Source organism: Colias croceus, chromosome 1, assembly GCF_905220415.1.
Source record: "Colias croceus chromosome 1, ilColCroc2.1".
NCBI lineage: Eukaryota > Metazoa > Arthropoda > Insecta > Lepidoptera > Pieridae > Colias > Colias croceus.
Genome location: NC_059537.1, coordinates 6234622 through 6259621, shown reverse-complemented (window position 1 = coordinate 6259621; position 25000 = coordinate 6234622). Strand labels below are relative to the sequence as shown.

At 34.4% G+C, this 25000-nt stretch overlaps 1 protein-coding gene and 4 long non-coding RNA genes across 6 annotated transcripts; 3 read left to right on the top strand and 2 right to left on the bottom strand.

Moving 5' to 3' along the window:
• Positions 1-3111: 3111 nt before the first annotated feature.
• On the top strand, positions 3112-5613 carry LOC123696122. The gene is made up of 2 exons (XR_006752042.1): positions 3112-3647; positions 3793-5613. It is a non-coding gene; the product is annotated as an uncharacterized LOC123696122 (long non-coding RNA).
• A 4114-nt stretch (positions 5614-9727) lies between these two features.
• On the top strand, positions 9728-12233 carry LOC123696046 (formin-like protein 2). Its single transcript, XM_045642051.1, has 5 exons — positions 9728-9746; positions 9844-9904; positions 10012-10144; positions 11299-11383; positions 11633-12233. The coding sequence occupies exons 2-5, from the start codon at positions 9846-9848 to the stop codon at positions 12115-12117; spliced, it is 762 nt and encodes a 253-aa protein (XP_045498007.1). The 5' UTR covers positions 9728-9746; positions 9844-9845; the 3' UTR covers positions 12118-12233.
• A 592-nt stretch (positions 12234-12825) lies between these two features.
• LOC123696101 lies at positions 12826-16571 on the bottom strand. Of its 2 annotated transcripts, XR_006752038.1 has the most exons (5): positions 15933-16571; positions 15601-15794; positions 15044-15176; positions 13578-14915; positions 12826-13482 (listed from the first exon to the last, which is right to left on the bottom strand). It is a non-coding gene; the product is annotated as an uncharacterized LOC123696101 (long non-coding RNA). The 2 variants fall into 2 exon arrangements; XR_006752037.1 differs by lacking the exon at positions 15933-16571 and having other exon boundaries at positions 15601-15926.
• A 76-nt stretch (positions 16572-16647) lies between these two features.
• LOC123696106 lies at positions 16648-18153 on the top strand. The gene is made up of 3 exons (XR_006752039.1): positions 16648-16925; positions 17387-17569; positions 18019-18153. It is a non-coding gene; the product is annotated as an uncharacterized LOC123696106 (long non-coding RNA).
• Positions 18154-23309: 5156 nt separating this feature from the next.
• On the bottom strand, positions 23310-24501 carry LOC123696112. The gene is made up of 2 exons (XR_006752040.1): positions 24046-24501; positions 23310-23617 (listed from the first exon to the last, which is right to left on the bottom strand). It is a non-coding gene; the product is annotated as an uncharacterized LOC123696112 (long non-coding RNA).
• Between the last annotated feature and the right edge of the window lie 499 nt (positions 24502-25000).

Here is a 25000-nt window from a genome sequence, read left to right as displayed (position 1 = left end):
AAAATTGCGACCACATATAAACATCTGATAAAAGCCCATTGGTACATCACAAACGTGTGCGATGTGAACAATAAAAAAATTTATACTGCCGTTCAATAGTAGTCGTATATTCTTCACGGTCTGCGCTCCGAGAGTGTATCAAGATGCGTAATATTTATTACACTACACATATAAAATACAATCTACGAAACTGACAATCTATCAAACCGTCGGCAGACGCAATGTTACTACAGTTACTAATTTCTACTACTACTACTACTACTACTACTACCACCACTAAAGATTAAAAACTGTATCGCGCCGTATGCACAAACGCTTTTACAATATCATCATCTTTGGTGGTCTTTTATTATTTCATAGAACTAACACACTACTCTACAACTCTGTCAGACTCACCACCAAACACCAACCCCACACCGACACGCGAACGGCGGCAACGAGGAGAGCGCAGAGCACACGGGCGACGCGGTACAACAGCGACGAAATAATGATACATACACATACGTACGTACAAATGTCTCGCTGCGCACGCGCAACGCCCCCCCGTCTTCGCTAGCCTCGCGCACCGATTGTCTCGCATCCCGGCTACGATGTTTCTGCTTGTTTAATTTTTTCAGATACTATTCACGTATCACGCACGGCATATGTACATACATACATACATACATACATAATACATACATACATACAACATACGCCGCGCGCGACTAACGCCTCGTGTTTTCAAGGTCAAGTCAAAAAACTTTGCACGCGTGCAGTTACGGCGTGCAGTCGTCAAAAATAATTCATGATTATAAATTTCGTGGTCCATATTAAATAAATTATAAACAACAACAACAACAACAACAACAACAAACAACAACAACAACAACGACAAAAGAGGGCGACCTTACCTCCGGACTTGATGAAGTGTCCTGAAGGTGTACTTCGAAGACAAAACAAGCCCAAACTCGCCTCACCTAGCTCTACTCGTCTATTAGTTCCAGTAGCAGTCTTCGAAGTACACCTTCAGGTCACTCCATCAAGTCCCGAGGTAAGGTCTCATCATAACTAACAAAACGAGCCCAAACTCGGCACACCTAGCTCTACTCGTCTATTAGTTCCAGTAGCAGTCTTCGAAGTACACCTTCAGGACACTCCATCAAGTCCGGAGGTAAGGTCTCAACATAACTAACAAAATGAACCCAAACTCGATACACCTAGCTCTAATCGTTTATTAGTTCCAGTAGCAGTCTTCGAAGTACACCTGCAGGTCACTCCATCAAGTCCGGAGGTAAGGTCTCAACATAACTAACAAAATGAGCCCAAACTCGGCACACCTAGCTCTACTCGTCTATTAGTTCCAGTAGCAGTCTTCGAAGTACACCTTCAGGACACTCCATCAAGTCCGGAGGTAAGGTCTCAATATAACTAACAAAATGAGCCCAAACTCGGCACACCTAGCTCTAACCGTCTATTAGTTCCAGTAGAAGTCTTCGAAGTACACCTGCAGGTCACTCCATCAAGTCCGGTGGTAAGGTCTCAACATAACTAACAAAATGAACCCAAACTCGGCACACCTAGCTCTACTCGTCTAATAGTTCCAGTAGCAGTCTTCGAAGTACACCTGCAGGTCACTCCATTAAGTCCGGTGGTAAGGTCTCAACATAACTAACAAAACGAGCCCAAACTCGGCACACCTAGTCTCTACTCGTCTATTAGTTCCAGTAGCAGTCTTCGAAGTACACCTTCAGGACACTCCATCAAATCCGGAGGTAAGGTCTCAACATAACTAACAAAATGAGCCCAAACTCGACACACCTAGCTCTAATCGTTTATTAGTTCCAGTAGCAGTCTTCGAAGTACACCTTCAGGTCACTCCATCAAGTCTGGAGGTATGGTCTCAATGTAACTAACAAAACGAGCCCAAACTCGGCATACCTAGCTCTACTCGTCTATTAGTTCCAGTAGCCGTCTTCGAAGTACACCTGCAGGTCACTCCATCAAGTCTGGAGGTAAGGTCTCAACATAACTAACAAAATGAACCCAAACTCGGCACACCTAGCTCTACTCGTCTAATAGTTCCAGTAGCAGTCTTCGAAGTACACCTGCAGGTCACTCCATTAAGTCCGGTGGTAAGGTCTCAACATAACTAACAAAACGAGCCCAAACTCGGCACACCTAGCTCTAATCGTTTATTAGTTCCAGTAGCAGTCTTCGAAGTACACCTTCAGGTCACTCCATCAAGTCTGGAGGTATGGTCTCAATGTAACTAACAAAACGAGCCCAAACTCGGCATACCTAGCTCTACTCGTCTATTAGTTCCAGTAGCCGTCTTCGAAGTACACCTGCAGGTCACTCCATCAAGTCCGGTGGTAAGGTCTCAACATAACTAACAAAATGAACCCAAACTCGACACACCTAGCTCTAATCGTTTATTAGTTCCAGTAGCAGTCTTCGAAGTACACCTTCAGGTCACTCCATCAAGTCTGGAGGTATGGTCTCAATGTAACTAACAAAACGAGCCCAAACTCGGCATACCTAGCTCTACTCGTCTATTAGTTCCAGTAGCCGTCTTCGAAGTACACCTGCAGGTCACTCCATCAAGTCCGGTGGTAAGGTCTCAACATAACTAACAAAATGAGCCCAAACTCGACACACCTAGCTCTAATCGTTTATTAGTTCCAGTAGCAGTCTTCGAAGTACACCTTCAGGTCACTCCATCAAGTCTGGAGGTATGGTCTCAATGTAACTAACAAAACGAGCCCAAACTCGGCATACCTAGCTCTACTCGTCTATTAGTTCCAGTAGCCGTCTTCGAAGTACACCTGCAGGTCACTCCATCAAGTCTGGAGGTAAGGTCTCAACATAACTAACAAAATGAGCCCAAACTCGGCACACCTAGCTCTAATCGTTTATTAGTTCCAGTAGCAGTCTTCGAAGTACACCTTCAGGTCACTCCATCAAGTCAGAAACTAAATATGAAATTTATAATCCCATAAGTATAAAATCTATAAATAAAATGAATGCGTGAAGGATCAAGTTTATTAGGTCAAATATTTTGTATTCATACAGTGATCTTTTCGTAAACGAGGAGCTGATTACAAGCGTCACAGTGTCCACACTCCACTCACAACGGCGGCCGAGCGCAGACTAAAATATTTCATTACAAATTTTTGTGCAATAAATCAAGATGAGCCAGTAAAATAACCCTTATTTCAATCCAATAAGTATCACGCGTTACAACTAAATATGTGAAAAAATAAGGTTTGATTTCTCAGCCTATTTGTAACATTTTGATAGTTTTCTTTGCTACCTTTTTGAGTTGGACATGTCTGCTTACTTAAAATATTTTTAAATCATTAAATTTATTTTATTAAATACATGAAAAATGTTCCTTTATTCAGCACGATATTGTCAATTTTGTGTGAAAGGGCAACGGAAAATATTTTTTATAATATTATAAACCAAAATTTTCGACTAAAAAATTGCTACCATTTAAAGATTAACCCTTAATTCACTACCTGAGTCCATTGGACTCACATCGAACTTTCAAACTATTATATTTTTTTCCCCTGGTGACTTATTTCCTCCACCGTCTCAGTACCTTCCTGCAGTGACGTGGGCACCGCGGTAGCGAGAGGACGTGCGCCTGCGCTGCGTAATAGGTAAGTTATTACGTCGAGTGAGTCCCATGGACTCATACTAGTGAATTAAGTAATATTTTATTTATTTGTTACGATTCTTAAATGTTGCTTATTTGTCGTATTAATGATATAAAAATATGTATTTTAATATTTGTTGTTGTTGTAGGTTTGTAAAATGGATCTAAAACAACATAAAGTTGTAAATATGAATGAAGACCAGGCAGATTCTGTTTTGGAATCATGGATCACACAAATTATGAATGATGAAGATGCGAGCCATTCTGAAACCGAAGACAAGCTATCTAGGACAGAAAGAAAGCATTGTTATCCATGTAATTACAAAAAGAGAACAAAGACTGCACATTCAGGCACTAGATGTCTGAAGCCTGTATGTTTGAGTTGCTCAAAAATGGCATGCCGTCGCTGCCTGCAATCGGTGGCAATACCCCATTGCACGTTTTATTTTTTTGTATAGAAGCGTACATTTTTGTTGTTTATTTTCGGTTTTGCATTCCTTTAGAAGTCTTATAAAATTAAAAAGAGCCATTAGTTAAAAATATTTGCCATTATTGTAGGGCTTTGAAAATAACTCTGTTTTCTAAGACTATTAGAATAAGTTTTTTTTTATTTTTAAGAGTATTTCAGAAGTTTATCCAGTTTTATTATTTTTTTGTAGTGCCTTAATAAACATTTAAAAATAATAATAAAAAAACTTAATAAAAAAAAGAGTTTTATTTGAAAAAAACACGCCAAGAAAATATATGAGTCCAGTGGACTCATGGAAGCTGTTTATGTTAGCAAATTTCACCTAGTGAATTGAGGGTTAAGGATTAATCTATCTATAGTAATTATTAGTTTAATTTGGTTTTGTATTATTTTGTCGCAAAATGTACCGAAAAACTGCTTATTTTTGTCAGATTCGTAAACGCGTCCTTAAGAACATCGTTTTGGTTAGGCTTCCATTATCAAGCAATTTTAAACTTCATTCAATTGACATACAGTTCAAATTATTTTGTACTTTTCAAAGACCTAAGGGAGAGTCTGTTCTGCCAACTTTTAGAAAAAATAAAAACATTTCTAATGTTGGCCCCTCCGATGTAATCATTTAATATTAGATTTAATATTTTAGTTTTAATTATTTATTATTATTTCTTATTTTTTTTTAAACCTTATTTTTGTATATTTTAATTTTAAGCTAATACATTAATAAATTATTTCTTTCTTTCTTCGATTTCTTGTCAATGGTTAAGACTTAAGCATAGACAACCTCTTGATGTTGATTTGTTGTTTGAAATTTGAATTCAAAATGGCGTTTTATTAATTGTTTTGGTGGAAGATAAACAAAATCTGTTCTTCGTATATCGTAGATTTTCTTACTTATTTACTCAGTTAATGTACAGTACATTGAATTTTTTAATTTGTTATATTTCTGCCAAAAGTGAAAGAAGAAGAAAAAGTGTTATGTGTAAACAATGTTAAAATCTTTGTGTAGATAATAATTGATAATAATTATTAATGTGATTTGTGACTAAGTATTTGCAATATATACCCAATGACTGTTCTATTAAAGGAAGATATAAAAAATAATAATTTTTACGAGAAAACTTCTCTATTACGTCATGTTCTGGCTGTAGAATCAATTGGAGAGGAGATAATATTATTATTGTTTTGTCCAAAGAAAACAACGACTTCTTACAATTCCAATATGGCGATCCGAACGGCAACGATATATTGGAAATTTAGAATGAGATTTTAAAATAGAAATCCCGCAAAATATTTCAAGGAAAAGTATAAAATGTGAATCTAGTTGTATTCACATAATATTTAAGCCGAATTAAGTCCTACATGCCTAAATAAAGATATTCAGTAAAATTCAAAATTCAAATGGAATTATCCATTTTTGCTGATAATAGTGAGTTTTAATATTATATAAAAATGTTATATATAGGTAATTATTATTATATTATAATAAACTTATTGATCTACATTGTTGGTGTTTTATTTTTAATTTCCTATAAATTTGAATAAGGATGAGAATTAGTAGTGATGTTACCCAGCATCGAAAATTTTATCGATATCGATATGAAGTTTTATCGATAATATGTACTCAAAGAGACATCACTAGCAACTTCAACTTTTAAATGTTGGCAGCAATGTGGATCATTTTTGACGTGAACTTTTCATAGGTTGGTATCTAGACACGCGGCAGCGTGTCAAGCCGAGTTCAAGCGAAGAGAACTGGCGAGCAGCAGCCGTGTGTATATTTACACGAACCATTTCGAGCCACTTTTTTAAACTGTTTTACATACTGTTTATATTTTGTGAGGTTCTAAAAACTAGCCTCATCAAATTATGGGGTTCAATAGGTCATTAGTTGTTTGCTTTGTGAAAATAATTATATTATTCAAATTTAAAAAAAAGTTATATTTTGGAATAAACATTGTTCTCTAAGGGAAAATAAAACAATTGAGTTTTCAGTCAACCTAAGAACTTAATACATCTTTGTAAATAAATTTCTGGACTGTCTGCAGAACTTGGCACACATTTAGATCTCATTTCTTTTTTTGGCAAATTAAGTCAACGATTGAACTCGGCTCCAATTTTTACATTTATGTTTTTGGTGGGATATAAGACTTAACCTAAGTAATACATGCATATGTGTGCGTGAGCTCGAAATCGAAGTACTGAGTGCCGTCTCTTCCTATACCTATTACTTGCTCTGTTAAGCATACGCACAGATGTTATGCGTCCCAAGTATGTCGAGGTAGTTTACGAAATCTAGCTTTTTTATGACTACCGAGTTTGAAAATTTTATTTACCCTATTGTTCTTTAATTATATGCCATGTATGATATATTTTTGGAAAGAGGAAGAAACTAGTTATAGCATAAAAATGTAATCATGACGATATATTTTTTCTATAAAATTATAAAAAAATTGATTTTCTTTTGTTTTAATTTTAATTGCTTACATACCTACTAACACTTACATGATAATGGTGAGTCATCAAATGATCATATTCACGTTTTCATATCACTACACGATTGCCAAATACATTCACTTATATTTTCACACATTTAACACAACGTATTTCACTATGAATAATAACAAATATCCATTATTCACAAACAAGAAAAAAAGCGCCATTTTGCGTCTTCCGCACTGAAAAGTTGAGACACTTTTTCACTGAGTATTCTTCAAATATCCCTAAAACCAATATCATAAACGTATTCTACGTAAAATTTCCAGTAATATACGTCTCAATTATCACTCATCTAATTATTCCTCTCGGCATAATTCACAATCCAAATATTCGTTGAACAAGACGAACTTTACAAAGTACAAACTATGGCCGATGACGCAACTCAATCAATGATTCACTTTTTTTTTTTTTTTGTGGTGTCTGTATTTCCTGTCTCGGAGTCGTGTCGATTTGAATTATAAATGTTTAAGGCATAGAGAAATATTTTTTATACTGGAAACATTCACTTGTACGTCTCTACTGATGACCTTCAATGTCACGGGCCGCGTTACGCACAGCGTTTGCTGCGCAGGACGCTCTCAGTACAATTTGAGTAAAGCGTCTTATTCACGGTCCATCTTGACGTACGTCCCGCCAAGGTCATACACGATGCACGACGCATATTCACGGTCCATCCCCGCTGTACGTCAGCTCAAGGCTGCCAGTGTTGCCACCGAAGTATCAAGCTACCCACCAGAAGAGACCTCTGAAACCACCAGAAATCCACTGTGCTGGATGTATAAAGAGTAAATAAATATTTTTAAAAATGTGTTTTTTTGTACTTTTTGCAGTACCTAAGAATTTTTCATTATTTTTAAATGAATTATATGAATCCAAACATTCCAAATCTAAATTTATTTCAAGAGCTCATTTTTAATTAATTTTTAATGAAGCTCGGTTTCTCTCTTCCCGCCACTTCACATTCATGACCGAAAAGACTCTTTCAGTAAATGCTGAAGTGGCGGGAACAGAGAGTATAATATAGCTAATCATTTTTTTTAAACAAACAAATTCGTTAGGACATTTTTTTTAAATAAATTGCCATTTTTCTGCAGTGGACTTTTGCATAAAATCTTTGTTATTCAACAATTCGCCTTGGAGTTCTTTTAAAATAATAACTTCTGAATATAAACTGTCCATGTGTACTAGGTTGATCCAAAAGTAATGATAATTGGGTATTTCCTGTGTACATAAAAATATAAAATAACTGTTTCTTGCTTGCTCATGTACTCACTACGTTATCACAAAACTAAACTAACTACTAAGTTATCACAAAAAAATCATATCAATAGGCCACGTTTCCAAGTATTTACATTAATTTCTGTTGGCAACACTGATCTGCTGTACAGCAAGCCTATTCACGATCAAGCATGCACGATGCACGATGCGCTTGCACGACGTTCGCGGTGGTGGGGATGCTCGCTGGACGAAAAATTCGTCGTGCACATCCAGCAACGTAATAATAATAATTATTGACGTACGTCAAGACTATTCACGGTCGTTTTGCGTCGTGCATCGTGTATGACCTTGGCGGGACGTACGTCAAGATGGACCGTGAATACGACGTTTTACGCTACAACCGCTGTGCGTAGGACGCTACACGGGTTAAGAGGCTGATTCAAGAATGTTCTGCCATATTTTTCATTCTGTCAAACACAACGACAGTGCAGAGATAATTATTCCAAGCCCTGACACCGATATTTTTGTATTAGGCCTTTATTTCTGGCATAAACTTGAAAATATACTCGCCATCTTTGAATGCTCCCCCCCACTCCCCCATGCAACTATTTCACTGTACGAACTATTGAATCGTAAACAATGGACTATTGTTAATTATTTAAAATAATAATTTAAAAAATATATTCATGAGTTTTCAATCTATAGTGGTTTAAAGTTAACTCAAAAATGGACCATTTTCGTAAATTTTCTAAAAAATCTTAGAGAAAGTGTAAGAAATGTTATAGTATGCTATATATTCGTGATCTACTCAATAAGCTCTTTCATTTGATACCCCACGCGGCATGTTTTGGAAATGTTTATTTTTTTCTTTGTATGCCATATTTAATAACCGGGGTGCGGGGAAGGGGACCACAAAACTGGTTGGCAACATCTGTCTATAGGATGTCTGGGATCTATACAATATATATCAGAAGTCAGATTTAGGTCCGCTATTTATGCAAACGAACATCTCCTTGGAGCCTGCTCTATGAGCCAAAAAACTGTTATCGTTTGATAAAGCATTTACATTCTCTTGTTTATCGAATTTTTGATGGGTCCGAATTAGGATTATAATGATAACTGCGTTAAAAACAACCGACTTTAAACTTGCACTTGCAACATTTACAAATGCAGACAAAAATGCTCATAAAATAAAAACTTACTGGGCCTATCCGAATAAAATTTTTATGGGACCAATTCGACACCATCCCGCATCGAACAAAAAAAGAATCACGTAAATCGGTTCAGAAACCTCGGAGTAATCGGTGTACATACATAAAAAAAAAAAAAAAAAAATTGGTTGTCTGTAAAGTCGGTTTACTGACGATAATTGAACGTGACAACGTCCGATTGTGCTTCTTTGTCGCTCGTTCCGCGCTCTCGTTTCCTCCTTTCGTCTCCTCCTTTTTTTTGAAGTCGGTTAAAAAAAAAGGAGTAGTTTTCCTATTACGGTGGTAGTTATTTCCAGGTAACTCTGTATTAGGTTATATCATCTCCTATTACGGCCCTATTCATAGAACATATTAAAATTACCAGCCCCCCTAGCCAAGTGGCATACGATTTATAGCGTTTCTCTTTCTACAAACGTTGACGCCTTATCGAATACGATAAACGACAGGTAGCCAAGTGGATTAGAACTTGGCGAACGCTTATTCTATTGGATCGTACGCTAATGTCTATGGCTTCGAATTCTAACGTCAGTCAGCGTACGTCAAACTGTCAACTGTCATTCAGTTTGACATTGGTAATGTTGAAAAATATCTTGAAATATTCAAATTAAACTGCCGAATTCCGAAAACGGAAAAAGTAAAAAGTCAAAAAATTTTTGAAGTGAACTAAAAAATACAGGTTGTGCTTTAAATTATAAAAATACAAATAGAGGTAAGTTAATTTTGCATTTGCAATGAGGCATAAAAAGATATAATGTCTTCAAGGTTTAAATTTAATTTATTTATGTGTACTTATTTTTCTAGTTTAGAAATGGAGAGACTGCGCGCCAGCCAGGAGCAATTTTCTGCTCTTATAGAATTCATGGAAAGGTACTATTAAAAAAATACAGTTTTGATTCCAAACTTGCTTCAATATTTTTATAATAAACAATGAAATCATTAATACCAAGTGCTTCATTGGTGTGTGTTACCCATAGGTATGGTGACCTCTCTCGACCACAGCGGGGACCTCAGGGTCGACTAAAAGCCGACCAAATGTGGGCAAGGCTCACATTATTACTTAATTCAGTTGGTGGTGGGGTTCACAAATCACAAGAGAAGTGGAAGAAAGTAAGTTTGAACTTGCATCTTGTTAACCTAGCTGTATATTTCAAACTCTCAATTGTTTTGCTATTAACTTGCATCTTGTTAACCTAAGTGTACATTGCAAACTCTCAATTGTTTTGCTATTCACTTGCATCTTGTTAACCTAAGTGTATATTGAAAACTCTCAATTGTTTTGCTATTTACTTGCATCTTGTTAACCTAAGTGTATATTGCAAACTCTCAATTGTTTTGCTATTAACTTGCATGTTGTTAACCTAAGTGTATATTGCAAACTCTCAATTGTTTTGCTATTTACTTGCATCTTGTTAACATAGCTGTATATTTTAATATATTCATTTATTTTGCTATTGCCCTTTTCATGCACCGCTTTAACTCACAACATGTAAACCTAAAGGTCTGGGCAGATTGGAAGACTAAAACAAAAAAAAAAGAAAATGTTGATTTCCAACCACACAAATGGTACTGGTGGTGGTCCAAGCAGCAGGCTGTCTCTAACAGTTTTGGAAGACCGAGTCTGTGCCATACTGGGAGAGACTGCTGTTCTTGGTCAAGCTGGCATACAAGAGCATGGCTTTAATGTTAGTACTATTATATTATAGCAACTTTACGTATCACACCAATTCCTCTGTAACTTGCATGGCCAATAATAGATATTTATTTTGAAAGAGATTACATATAAGCCTCTTTCAACTTGTGTAAAATGAATTGTATTAAATAAATAAAACAAATAAACAGCTTGAAAATCTATACTAATATAATAAAGCTGAAGAGTTTGTTTGTTTGATTGAACACGCTAATCTCGGGAAATACTGGTCCGATTTGAAAATTTCTTTCGATTTTAGATAGCCCACTTATCGAGGAAGGTTATAGGCTATATATATCATCTCGCTAAGACCAACAGGAGCAGAGCACTGCAGGTAAAACTACGGAGCACAGCTAGTGTTTGAAAATGTAATTCCATCACAATATAATTAATAGATATTTAATGTTGATGAGAACATTAAATATCTTTTAATTATATTTTATTCTTTATAAATCTATATCAATTATACAAAATACTTAGCTAACAATTCCTAATCGTAACATTTGTAAGTGTTAAGAGTATATGATAAAAGTTATAAATAACTAATATATTGATAAAAATAAATATTTTTCAGGCGCCACCAGTACCAAGGGAAGAACCCATTCCTGAAGATGTGGAAATTGAAATTCCTGTAGGCTTAGAGAATTTTAATTATAATAGTAAGTTTTATTAAACTCTATTTACTTATTAAATTAGCCTTCTTCTAGGAGCTGTTTTCAATCGTCATAATATAGTTTAATCGATAATAATTGAACATAATTCATTAAATGACTTGAATAAATTAGTCTTTGCTTGTATCCTAGAGAATATTATTCAACAGATGGAATGGATGAACATTTCTAATTTATAATATAAGTGGAAGTCAGAATTATATTTGCCTCCTTAACATTATTTTCATTACTCAACAGCAAGTGTTCCAACATTGCCAGCATCACCGCTACTGCTAGACCCACAGCCCTCACCACCACCACCACCAGTACGTCCGCCGCCCCCTCTACCGCGTTCTCCTCCGCGTCCCACTGGTCGACGGTCATCGGCGTCACCGCGATCTGCGACTGCCTCGCCGCGACATGGGATGCAGAGAGCTCGCAGGAATCGCGGCTTAACGCCATTTGACCGGGCCGCTACAGAATTTGTGGCGGTTGAACAACGACGCCTTGCACTGGAGGAGACGCGAGAGAAGCTTTCCCATGAGCGAGAAAGGGAAAGGGAAAAGCTTCTCCATGAACGTGAGAGGGAGCGTGAGGAACTTTTCCACCAAAGAGAAATGGAGCGACTGCGGCTGGAGTCGCTAAAGGTTGAGGCAAATCGCGAGCAAACTAGGGTGATGCAGCAAATAGCTGTTATCGGGCAAAGGTTGCTCGAGATATTGCCTCAAGGGCCCGCATCTTAATTTTTTTTTTCATAGGGTTTTAAGTGTATTATTTAGTGCCTTTCTTTTTATTTTTTTTAAGTGCTTGTTTTAGATTTTAATATTTTAATTTAATAGTTTAAGTACAGTATTTTCTGTCCTCAGTCTTTAGTTGTTTTACTTTTTACACGCTTTTTATTAGCTTCACCTGTATGTTTGAATGTTTGTTTGTAACCGACTTCTTTGGGCGCGATTTTGACCCACTTTAAACGGCCAGATTTCGTTCAAACTTTGTAGATTTATTGAGGACCGATGACAATACACTAATTTGATAAAATTATTCCATTTTTCAATTTGCAAAAAGCGTGTTTTTTAGTTTTTTTTAAACTATTATTATATATATCTTTAAATTTAATAGGATTTATATGTACTTAATTTATTTTAAGTGTTTGTTTTAGATTTTAATATTTTAATTTAATAGTTTAAGTACAGTATTTTCTGTCCTCTGTCTTTAGTTGTTTTACTTTTTAATCTTTAAATTTTATAGGATTTATATGTACTTAATTTGTTTTAAGTGTTTGTTTTAGTTTTAAGAATATTAAATAAAACATATATATACATAATAATAGTATATTTTATTACTTAATTAGTTAAGTAGTTTATACCACCATTAATTCAGTACACACTTTTTTAAATACTAACAAAAAATACAATAATAAAAATTATAAACTTAAAAATATAAAAAACAGGTTGAGGCTGCAACAATGATCAATTTTTTCACCTATGACCTGCACTAAAATATGAGCAGTTATCAGAAACTTTAAAAGGATTAATATATACTGTAACTAATGCAGTTTCATTATTTAAATCTGTGTAGGTAAACAAAATAATGTTTTAGGAGCGAAAAAATATTATACAAAACTACTTGGTCAGGCATACTAAATTAGGCTTAAAAGTAATACACATTAAAACTACACACAACACACTTTAAAAAATACAAAAATACAAAAATAACCTACTAAACTAATCTATTAACTAAATTATTTAGCATTATTCTGCCACTCATCAGCTCATCTTGGTTGCTGGAAATGGGTCCAACCCCCACACTCGGTTCATCACCATCCTCTTGTTGCTCAGCCATATTATTAGGGGGAGGTAATTTAGCATCCAGTGCAATATTGTGCAGAACACAACATGCAATAGTTACCTCACTGGCAACACGAGGATGGTAATGGAGTGTACGATGCTTCAGCAAGCATCTCCAACGAGCCTTCAATACACCAAAACATCGTTCAATACAATTGCGTGCCTGTAAATGGCGTGTAGTGTACACCTCTGCTCGAGAACCTGGTTCGGCATTTAAAATTGGTGTCATCAGCCACGCTCTCTGTGGGTATCCAGAATCACCTTAAACAAATAATGTAGTTAAAGAGCTTTATAAATTATAACTCCAATATTTTTATGATAAATATGTAGAAGTAGGTAGGAATTAAATGATTTACCTAATAGCCACGTCAATTCACCATTTTCGTGAAGTCCACGCATGTATGGTTCCACTTCACTGGATGACCATATGAAGGAATCATGCGTGGCTCCACCATATTTTGCATTGACATTGATAACACAGCTCAACAAAAAAACAATTTTTTTTTGTTGCCCTGGATATTTCTACAGATTTATATATTTCAAGTACCCAGTTTGCGAATGTAATCATTAAAATTATTTAATTGGCTCTAGTTTTTTTTTAATTTGGATTTTCATATATAAAAATTTCTTACGGCCCTTCAGAGTACGGGTTACTAACAAGTGTTTATTTTTAGGTGAATTACGTTTTCTGCACATTTATTCGCTCAGACAGAACCCTATTCTATAAAACTGACTGTAGAATATCAGAATAATAAATGGTTTCTGTAAAAAAACATTTTTATGAACAACAATGTTCGGTTTGTATCGAGTTAAAGAAACCCAGTAGCACTTGGTCAGCAAAGTGGATAGGTATACGAAATTCCCTTGATGTTTTTATTAATAGAATTAGACAAAGCAAATTCATTAGGAATAATTAATAAATATGAAAATTTAGGCCTTTGAGGGAATCTAGAAGTATAAGAAGAATACCCGATGGCCCTACAGGACGGGCGTGTCGACAATTGATAAAAAATGAAAATTTAACAAAATTTAATAACTGATGCTGAATGTAAATTATGGAGAGATATAGTATTAATTAATTTAAGATTAATTTCAAACACCAAATTATAAAGAAATGGCACAACAGTTGTTTAAAAAACTTCATTATTTTATGAGCAAATACGAGCATAAAGCTACACTTTGCCCACAGTCTCCTGGATAGATATCCAGTAAATCTGCGGAATTTCTGTGAGAAACAGGAAGAACACATCGAAAAAGAAGTAAAAATTATGGAATAATGGTATCAGGGTATATGGGATCGTCACATGATGGCAGATTACTGATGGTCCATAAGAAAACTATTGTCCCAAAATTAACTAAGAAGACAAGCTTATAAAATCTATTTCCTTGTACTATTTCATAAGTTTTAATGATTTTTCTCTATTTTTATATCCATTTGAATTAATTAAATACTAAAACAAAACAATAAGTAAAACTTTGTAATAAATAAATGATGTAAAAAAAATATACCTTCTATTTCATGCTGCATTTTAGAGTCTAGTAAGAAAATTAGGATAAAAAAAAACTAGAGCCAATCTACCAAAACTATTAATAGTTCTGTATATAATATGCATTAAATTATTCGAAACCACTTTCACATCCAGGGCAACAAAATCATTGTTGACCAGTGTAATCTTTAAATTATCATCACATATCTGAAAAAAAAAATTTAAGTTATAAAAAATATTCTATTTGCAGTTGCTTTGTTATTTTGTTTTAATGAAACATGATTAAAAACAATGCTTACTAACTAATAATACATATGCAAAGAAAAATAGCTTACCATTTGCACATTTAAGGAATGGTATCCTTTTCTGTTAAAATAATTCTGTTCATCAATGTGGGGTTTTACAATTGATATGTGAGTGCAATCTATGCATCCAATTACCCCTGGCAATTGAAATTTCCTTTGAAATCTGTAATTAGGTACATTCACATTTAATAATCAAAGACAATTACCTACATATATTAAACATATAATACAATTGTTAAAAAGACTTTCAAATGAATTTGTCATAATATTTTGTAAACCTTTAAAACATTTAGAATTGAACAGAAACAAACATTTTGTGGTATAATAGAATTGTTTGTGACTACAATAGCAGCAACCTTCTTCAATGCAAAGGATTATGTTATTTATTAAAATTGTACAAAACATTGAAAGTTTTTTTTTTTTTATGTCAGAGCAAGCAACTTAAGCATAAGAAATAAACACTTGCAACATAAGAAGTGTTGCAGGTGCTTTGCCGGCCTTTTATGGACAAATAAGCTCTTTTCTTGAAGGCCCCAATGTCGTAGTTGTACATTGAAAGTTATAAATAAATTAATAAAAACACTTACTCTTGTCGAATAATTCTTGTTCTTTCTTGGTGTGTTTGAGGGAAAACTATCCATTTTTTCACTATCCGAGGACTGTTGAGTGCCTCCACAACTTGCCTAATGCATCTACTTGTAGTGCGTTGTGGCAAATGTTGTGTGACACCCACAATTCTCTGATAGGATCCCGTTGCGAAGAAACTCAGAGCGCAAAGAACCTACGAATATAAGTAGAATTAGGATACGTAATATAGGTACCTAATAGATATGCACAACACATGCCTTTCATTGGGCATTTAAAATATCGGACATCACTAATAATTATAAACAATCGCAGTGAAGAAACTGTGGATTACCTTTACTTCCAAAGGAATTTCTTTAGTACCCCGTATGTTTGTTTCGTTACGTAGGCTGCAGCAAAGCTCGCTAAAAGTTTTTTTATTTAACCTAAAACGCTCCTGAAACAATTGTTCCGGCATTTCATTGATTGTCTCTAAACTCCGTCTGGACGCATTTCTTTTTTGGCGCCTGAGCCAAAGTTCTTCATCGTGCGCAGCTTTTAAAAGTCTCAAAGCGTGCATTTTATGAAAACTAAAATTTTATAATCACTAAACACAACACGAAACTTCGACAGCTGATTATAAAATCGCCATTTTGTTTCGATTTCTACAAGATGTTATAGCGTACGCTAGTTATCGAACGCCCATTGGCGTAGTCTCCTGTCAAAAGTGCCACTTGGCTAAGCATTTGTATGGCGCCTGTCGTATGACTTAGGTAACGTTTCGTCACGTTTCGTCTAATAGAATAGAAAAACATTGCCACTTGGCTACCAATTTTCGTTTCGTTACGCTGGGTCACGTGACGTATCTCCAGCTTATGTCAATCTCATACATTCGTTTATCTATTCTATCAAACGCAATGACTAAGGAATCCTATGGACAGGGCATATTGTTCTATACAAACAACTGATTATACAAATATCATGCATTTCGATACCGAAATAATAAAACTAATACTGTCTCTTTCTAACTAATGAATATTCTGATATGTGAAAAAATATGACTATACGTCAGTCAGTGCTAATTCTATACCGCTTGACATTTGAAGTTAGCTCAAATACCTACTGTGGCCGGTCGCCATTTTATGTTCTCGTTAATACGATGTACATGCTCTGTCATTGCTCCGTAGTAAACATTGAAAAATATTGAATATTTTTGTGATTGTGACAAACATTTGTGTCTAAAACATATAGAGTGGTCAAGGACAAATAGTGGCATAATGCCAAAGCGCAGTATTGTGAGATGTGGCTCCGGAAAGAATGAAAACCAGAAAAGTTTGTCTTTGCACCGGTATGTATACGTTTTGACTGAAATATTAGTTATTTCTTTGCTGATTTAGTTATTTTCATGTATATTGAATTAAGGAGTATTCACAGACTATGTTCAGTGCAAAATTGTTACCAAATATAGCTTTATTTTGTATATTTTCGTTCTAGTAAAATAATGAATTTGGGTGCTAGTGATGGCTTATAATATCGACATCAGCAAAATGTTCGATGATGACGTGCGTCTCCCAAGGCTGTGTCATTAATCTTAAGAATAGTTGCTTTGGTGAATACACTTCCAAAATAACAAATTAATTTTGCCAAGAGCAGCAGAAGGAAAAATAAAACACTTAAATTTACCTAATATGAATTTTAACTTAAGTAAGATTAATCGCTTTTATAGTACCTACTTTAATTAAAAATGTATTTATAAATAAGTCAGGTCAGGACTAAAATTATAATAACCTAAATATTCATTTTTTGAAGGTTACCAAGAAGTGAAAATAGAAAAGGAGAATGGTTAGAAGCAATTGAAACTGAAAATATCAAGCCAAATGTAAAGGATATATCATAGTACATTTCCCAGAAAGTGCTTTCAATAGAACAATGGATGTGATTAGTCTGCACGATGATGCTACACCAGTATGTCTGCCGCTGCATTCACACAGGGTGAGGTTTTTATCTGTAGACACGTGATGTCTTCCAATTTACTTTTGGTCTTTTTATTTAGATTTAGGGCTGTCATTTATATAATCTAACGTTTCTCCTATTTTGAAGGAGGCCTGTGAACAAACTGAGATGGTTTTATATGATTTTTTGAGTACAAACTTGGGTGATATTTGGTTGTTGAAATGTTATTGACTGAGGGAAAGTGCAATTTACTTTAAATACATGGGGTGTTTTAAGTTATTTTTCTATTCTTTATAAATTTATATATATAAAGCATTTGAATGCCATAAAACCAAAAATATAAATTCAAATTCCGCTATTGTAAGCCCTAATGTTGATATTAATTTCAAACCATCAGCATTGCCCTTTTAATTAAAATGTATTGCATTTTAGTTTAAATGTAAAGTGAACAATGCTAGTTAATGTAAACTGTGACATTTCATTTCCAGGTACCAGTTGAGCCTCAAATCCCGAACTCAAAAATGAACAGAGTGAATCCGAGTGCATCCCAGGCTGCACAAAATAGTTTAGCTCTATAATTTTCTCTGTTATTATATATTATTGTTTTTTTGTCTATTATTTATCATCAATACATATAATAAAATTGTAGAAAAGTGATGTCTGTACACTGAAAATATTTAAAAAAAAATAGCAGGTGTTATTATTAAATCGATCCTGAACCCAAAACTGTAGTTAAAAAATTTTTTGTCTGTTTGTCTGTTTGTCGGTTTGTCTGTTTGTCTGTATGTTTGAACACGCTAATCTCAGAAACGGCTTATCCGATTTAGATGCGGTTTTCACTAATATATTGTGGTAAGCTTCATTTAACATTTAGTGTTTATTTCATGTCAATCGGTTCATAAATAAAAAAGTTATGACCATTTAAGTAATCACAGCGAACATTTACTAAGGCATTCTATACATGAATTACTTTATTACATAAAAGTTATTCCTTGACATGTCCAGATGATCATATCGAAAGTCCCCAAGCGTGGGGGGGGGGGTTATGCTGAGGGGGTAGTAGGGGGGTCAAAGGATCTTTATTTAGATTTTTGCTCATAAGTCTAAAGCCTGCACAAATAGCATTATGGTTACTTCTAGGTAAATTTTCTATATAAAAGGTCTTTGAAATTATGTCGTAGGTATTATATATTTTTTAACCCCCGACGCAAGGGGTGTTATGTCCGCTATGTGTGTTTACATGTCTGTCTGTGCCACCGTAGCTCGCTAACGGGTAATACGAATTAGATGCGTTTTTTTTTGTTACATTAGTTGTTTATTATATATAGGGGTAAGTGGGAATGAAAAAAACGAATGCTGTCTGTTATACCCAAGTGATATATCAAATGAAAAAAGACGACCTGTCAGAAACAATTAGTCAAATTTTATCAAAATCGGTTCATCCATTTATTTGATATAGGGGTAAAAGTGGGAATAAATAAATAAATTTTATCAAATATACTCAATGACCTGACGTGAGAAGAATAATGAGGCATATTTAATCAAAATCGGTTCATCCATTTATTATAATATAGAGGGGTAAAAGTGGGAATGAAAAAAACGAATGTTGTCTGTTATACCCAAGTGATATATCAAATGGAAAAAGACGACCTGTCAGAAACAATTAGTCAAATTTTATCAAAATCGGTTCATCCATTTATTTGATATAGGGGTAAAAGTGGGAATAAATAAATAAATTTGAATAATGAGGCATATTTAATCAAAATCGGTTCATCCATTTATTGATTTATAGCGGTAAAAGTGGGAATGAATAATCGAATGTGGTCAAATAATATACTCAAGCGGCATATCAAATGACGTGTGAATTACAATGTAGTCATGTTTTATCAAAATCGGTTAATCTGTTTATTACATATAGGGCACCTTAGGGGTGATAGTGGGGATAAATAATCCAAATGGAGTACCAAACGAAAGGATACATGTACATATATAGGTATGATTAGACATGGTTAAGATCAAAATCGGTTCTGCCATTTACTAGGGGTGAAAGGGAAAAGTTGAAAGTCTGTGAAAGTAGAAGGATATGGGAGCGGGAGAATAAGCACATCCTGGAAATTTTGAACTCTTCTGTACCTAAGTTTTATAGCTCAGTTTAGTAATAAATTTTACTAACAGTTCTTTTGTGTTATTATTTATTTTATTTCTTAACTGTTACATAATAATCTGTAAGTACCTACTTATAATTTAGTTGTATATGATAGTACGTGTTTCAAGACGTGTTTATCAATAATTGTGTGTTAAGTAGTCACTATGCAGTCACTATTCCACGCGGACGAAGTCGCGGGCACAGCTAGTAAATAAATAAATTACTGTATATTGTGTTGTTCATCGTAATAAAATACTATTATATACCTGTATTATTATATATGTTGTTTCATTATATTACATTCCTCAAAACTGAAATTACCAAATTGTAAGTCTACCGTAATCCTTATATCGAAGTCAAAATTGAACTGGATTTATCAAATTATACAGCTATCTTGTCCTGCGAGGTTGCTGGTGTTTTACAAGTAACCCTGTATAGGTGTTACCGTCACGAGCAGCCATCGCCATACTTAATTTTATTAATTGGCATTGTCATTTTTTCCATTTGTAATTTTACGTCTATGTTTTGTACAATAAAGTTAAAATAAATAAAAAAGAGTGTGTGTTTATGTACACGCGTTAGAAGTTACTTCTTTGGCGTATGGACAAAATACTAGAATATACAACTTGAACATAGTTATCAATTTTCATACCACCTAGAACTTACTTCATGCTGTTAATTTTAGGTGTCGGTGTGCGCGCGCATCGTAAAAATTCACTCTCACTATTTTTCTCCACCGCGCCAAAACAAATACTTATAAATTCAAAATAAATATATTAATATTATTTTTATATCGATAAACATTATTCTCGGCACTAAACACCGCCATGTTTTGTTACAAGCATTATGGCGCCGGCCACACTTTTTTTGTAGGTATGTCACTTCCATGTGATTCCATATTCATTGATCAAACGTTACGCTAATAGAAAGCCACTTGGCTAGGGGGGCAGAGACGTTAGAGCGTTTTCACATTGTCCGGTCCGATATCGGATATCGGACGCCGATAGCCGATATCCGATATCGGAGGCTAAGTAAAATGTATGATTTACGTACCTGTCTTTCACATTGTCCGGTCCGATATCGGATATCGGAGCCAACACCGATATTCCCGTGAACTATCGGACGATAATGTTCAGTGTTACCAGCTCAATTTTCGAAAAGGTAGTATACCAACAGCAAAAAAAGCACTAGTTTGTGTATTTTCAGTCATTTCTAGGCGCTAAATGTAAAAAAAAAATCCTTTCATTTACTTTAAACCTTTTTATTAAGAAAACATTCATTTAAGTATTTAAAGGCATTAAAAATACGATTTATACGGGAGCTATTTTAATATCGTCCTATAATATACGGCAATTGGCTGAACTGAAGTAAACAAAAATATATTGTGTTCTTAAATTCAACCGTATCTTCGAAATATTAGTATCTTTTATCTTTATTTACTCATTCTGCCTCGCTCCTCCTCCTACTCGGACTACTGTTGTGCTGTAAGCTGTTTATTGTATTGTTGTCATTGAGTCACAGATTTAGTGCTTTGTTTTAGCGCCGATATCAAACCTGTATAATAAATAGCACATCTAAATAATATTAAGTAATTAATAATATCAAATCTTTTTTATATTTTACTTTTCCAGCTGTTTTTGAAGTCGGTTTCTTTATTGTAGTTATTTTTACTGTATGTACAACTACGATCTATCAGTTGATTTTTTTTAAATCAAACCCTTTTTATTGAAAAGAAAATTTACAATACGGCAATTTTGTTTAGTTTTCTCTAAAATTTCAGAATTAGAATGCGGCAACCCTTAGACTAAGGATTGGTCTCCGCGCGCGCGCTACGACTAGATACCGCTCCACCTAAAAACAATAGCTCCGTGAGTGCGGCAACTCAGTTCTGTAGTGTGTGTAAGGCAATTTGTAAGGACGCTAGTGTGTGTGAAGAATTGTACTGCCAGCTACATAAATTTTACCCCATAAATGGGAAATGGGCTATCTTGGAAAGAAGTTTGAAAAATATTTTCATTTCATTTTGGCCTTGCCGGGAATCGAACCCATGAACATGTGACTCAAATCCACTTGCGATGCCACTATACTATCACAAAGGTTTTTTAAAAGTAAAAAAGCAGTAATAAAAAAATAACATATGAGTCAGTTAAACAAGGTTAAACAGAAATAAATTATTGTTATTATCATTTTTTTTATAATATGCGTTAGTACCTAATACTCCTAATAGTATTGAAAAAAAAAAACATTATGAATAAAATAAGTTCAAATTAAAAGTGTGTTTTTGGGATATGCAGTACGGCAACACTAAATGGCGTCGTATTTTCGTAAACAACATTTTCAAAGTACAGGTGAAATATCGAATAATACGATTATTCCTGATGTTACGTGATCCCAGTGTCTTTCTTATTATTTGTTGTATTTTTTTTAAACAGTTTTATGGCACAAACAGGCATTTTACTTCAGGTTTTGTCCAAAATCTTTAGAAACTATCGGTACACCCTCTCCACACAATGCTCGTGACACGACTGGCTCGGGTACGCCGATTTCGGCGTACTTTTAGTTGCCGCATTTTTCGAGTACGCCGGCGGTATCTAGTCGTAGCGTGCGCGGAGACCAATCCATAATCTAAGGCGGCGACCCTAAATTTTGTCAAGAACGCGCGGCGACTTTTGAGCTTGTTTACTATTTTGGTTGTCATGGCTATATTATTATTAGTCTGTGGTACTATGTACATTGCGGAATCTGTGACTGTGAATTAGTTTAGTTTAATTTATTTCTGTTTAAATATTTGCACCCCCAGATATTAGGTAGAATGTACATATTAGCACTATAAAATTGTAATAACAGCACCTACATTTGTAAATGTAATTTGAATTTGTATTTGCTAGTTTCGTCGCTTTAATACTGAGTTGAATTTTTTTTTTATTTTATTTGTATAAGAACATAACAGTCATACATGATTTAATATAAAAAAGTTCTAAAATTCACTACGACCACACAACATGTTCTAATAATAAAAAAAGAAAAACAGCATATAAAAAAACAAGCCTCACAATGAAGTTGAATATTGAAACTAGATTCTGACTCTGCAGAGGGTACAAATCCATACTCCGCAGTCAGCAGATTAAACCGGTTTGAAAAACATCAGTTTATTTATTACTATTTATTTCATTTAAAATAAAGTTTATTTTTTGTAACACAAATGCATCCACTGTTTATTTTAATTCCCAATATATCTACTTTTCCAGTTTCTGGCAACACTCATGTTATCGGGACGATATTATCGGATAATGTGAAAGGGCAAATTGTGTCCGATATCGGATATCGGCTATCGGCTTCCGATATCCGATATCGGATCGGATAATGTGAAAACGCTCTTACTCTAAAAATCGAAATCTGACATCTAGAATCGAATGCATTGATTACTTGTGAATAAAAATCATCATAAATTAATAAATTCGATTGACAAATATTTCAAATCCGTATCGATTAATTCACTTTAATCGATGTTTTTAAGCAGGTTACCTCTCTTTGAAGATAAAATTGATAGACGTCAAATGTTGCCTATTAAATTGGCTCGACTATAATATTTCACTTGCATAAGTAAGTAATGCATTTACCAAAAATCGTAAATGATCGAAAACATGATTTTATACATCATTTTTATTTTAATACAGATTATAACACTTTTCGCTAAGGATGATAACACTTATTTCTTGTGTCTATGGTCATTCGATGGATTTCAAAACGAACAATGTTGTTTATGAAAATTCAAAAAGTACGATACAATTGTGCGTTTGGTATAACAAAATATAGAATGTAGTTCAGTAAGAGAGCGCTGTTAGCATAATGTTCAAGCATCAGCGTCCGCGCCCTTCAGCCTGAGGCGCGCGAAGTCTTCGAAGATTATGTCGTCGTCTTGTTCTTGGCCATTTTCGTTTCTGTAAACAAAATTCGATATTAGTTTACGTGTAGTGTAAGTATAGTGAGGTCTTAGATTACAAAATAAAAGACAGATGGAGCGTTGCCGAACTAAACCGAATGATTTATCGTCATTTTCAATAAAGCTATGTGTGCTGTCATTTCGCCGCTGCACTGTACGTATACGGTGCTTCTGTGTGCGTGTAATGTTACCAGATATTGAAAAATTTCCCAAATTTTTCCCCGACTACGGAAAAAAGAGGGTTATGTTTTTCGAGTTTATGTATGTATGTATAATATTTCTTTGACACGCCCTGCAGTATAAACCGTTGGACCGATTTTGAGTTGTGAGGTTTCATTGCAATCATCTGAATTATTATGTTAGTGGCGGTAGTGACGTAGGCTATACATATACATAAATTAGCAGTCAAGTTTTAATTTTTCTTACCTTCTCGGTAACCTAGCAAAGATGCCAGTCTTGAACCGATGATTGATACATACCTATCACTAAACATAATATGTACAACACCTAATGTATTTAGCTCTAAGGTTAGGTTAAGTTTGATTGGATAAACGAATTTGAATTTGAATTTGAATTTTATTTTAATATAATTTCGGGTTAGTGATTTTTTTTTATAATATTACATAAAGTACCTGCCTACTAAAGTTATACATATATGGCCGAAATAATTGTTTTCAATTTTTAATTAAATAAATTACATAAAAAATGCCAGAAATAAAGGCCTAATACAAAAATATCGGTGTCAGGGCTTGGAATAATTATCTCTGCACTGTCGTTGTGTTTGACAGAATGAAAAATATGGCAGAACATTCTTGAATCAGCCTCTTAACCCGTGTAGCGTCCTACGCACAGCGGTTGTAACATTGAAGGTCATCAGTAGAGACGTACAAGTGAATGTTTCCAGTATAAAAAATATTTCTCTATGCCTTAAACATTTATAATTCGAATCGACACGACTCCGAGACAGGAAATACAGACTAAAACCACAAAAAAAAAAAAAAAAAGTGAATCATTGATTGAGTTGCGTCATCGGCCATAGTTTGTAACGTTCGTCTTGTTCAACGAATATTTGGATTGTGAATTATGCCGAGAGGAATAATTAGATGAGTGATAATTGAGACGTATATTACTGGAAATTTTACGTAGAATACGTTTATGATATTGGTTTTAGGGATATTTGAAGAATACTCAGTGAAAAAGTGTCTCAACTTTTCAGTGCGGAAGACGCAAAATGGCGCTTTTTTTCTTGTTTGTGAATAATGGATATTTGTTATTATTCATAGTGAAATACGTTGTGTTAAATGTGTGAAAATATAAGTGAATGTATTTGGCAATCGTGTAGTGATATGAAAACGTGAATATGATCATTTGATGACTCACC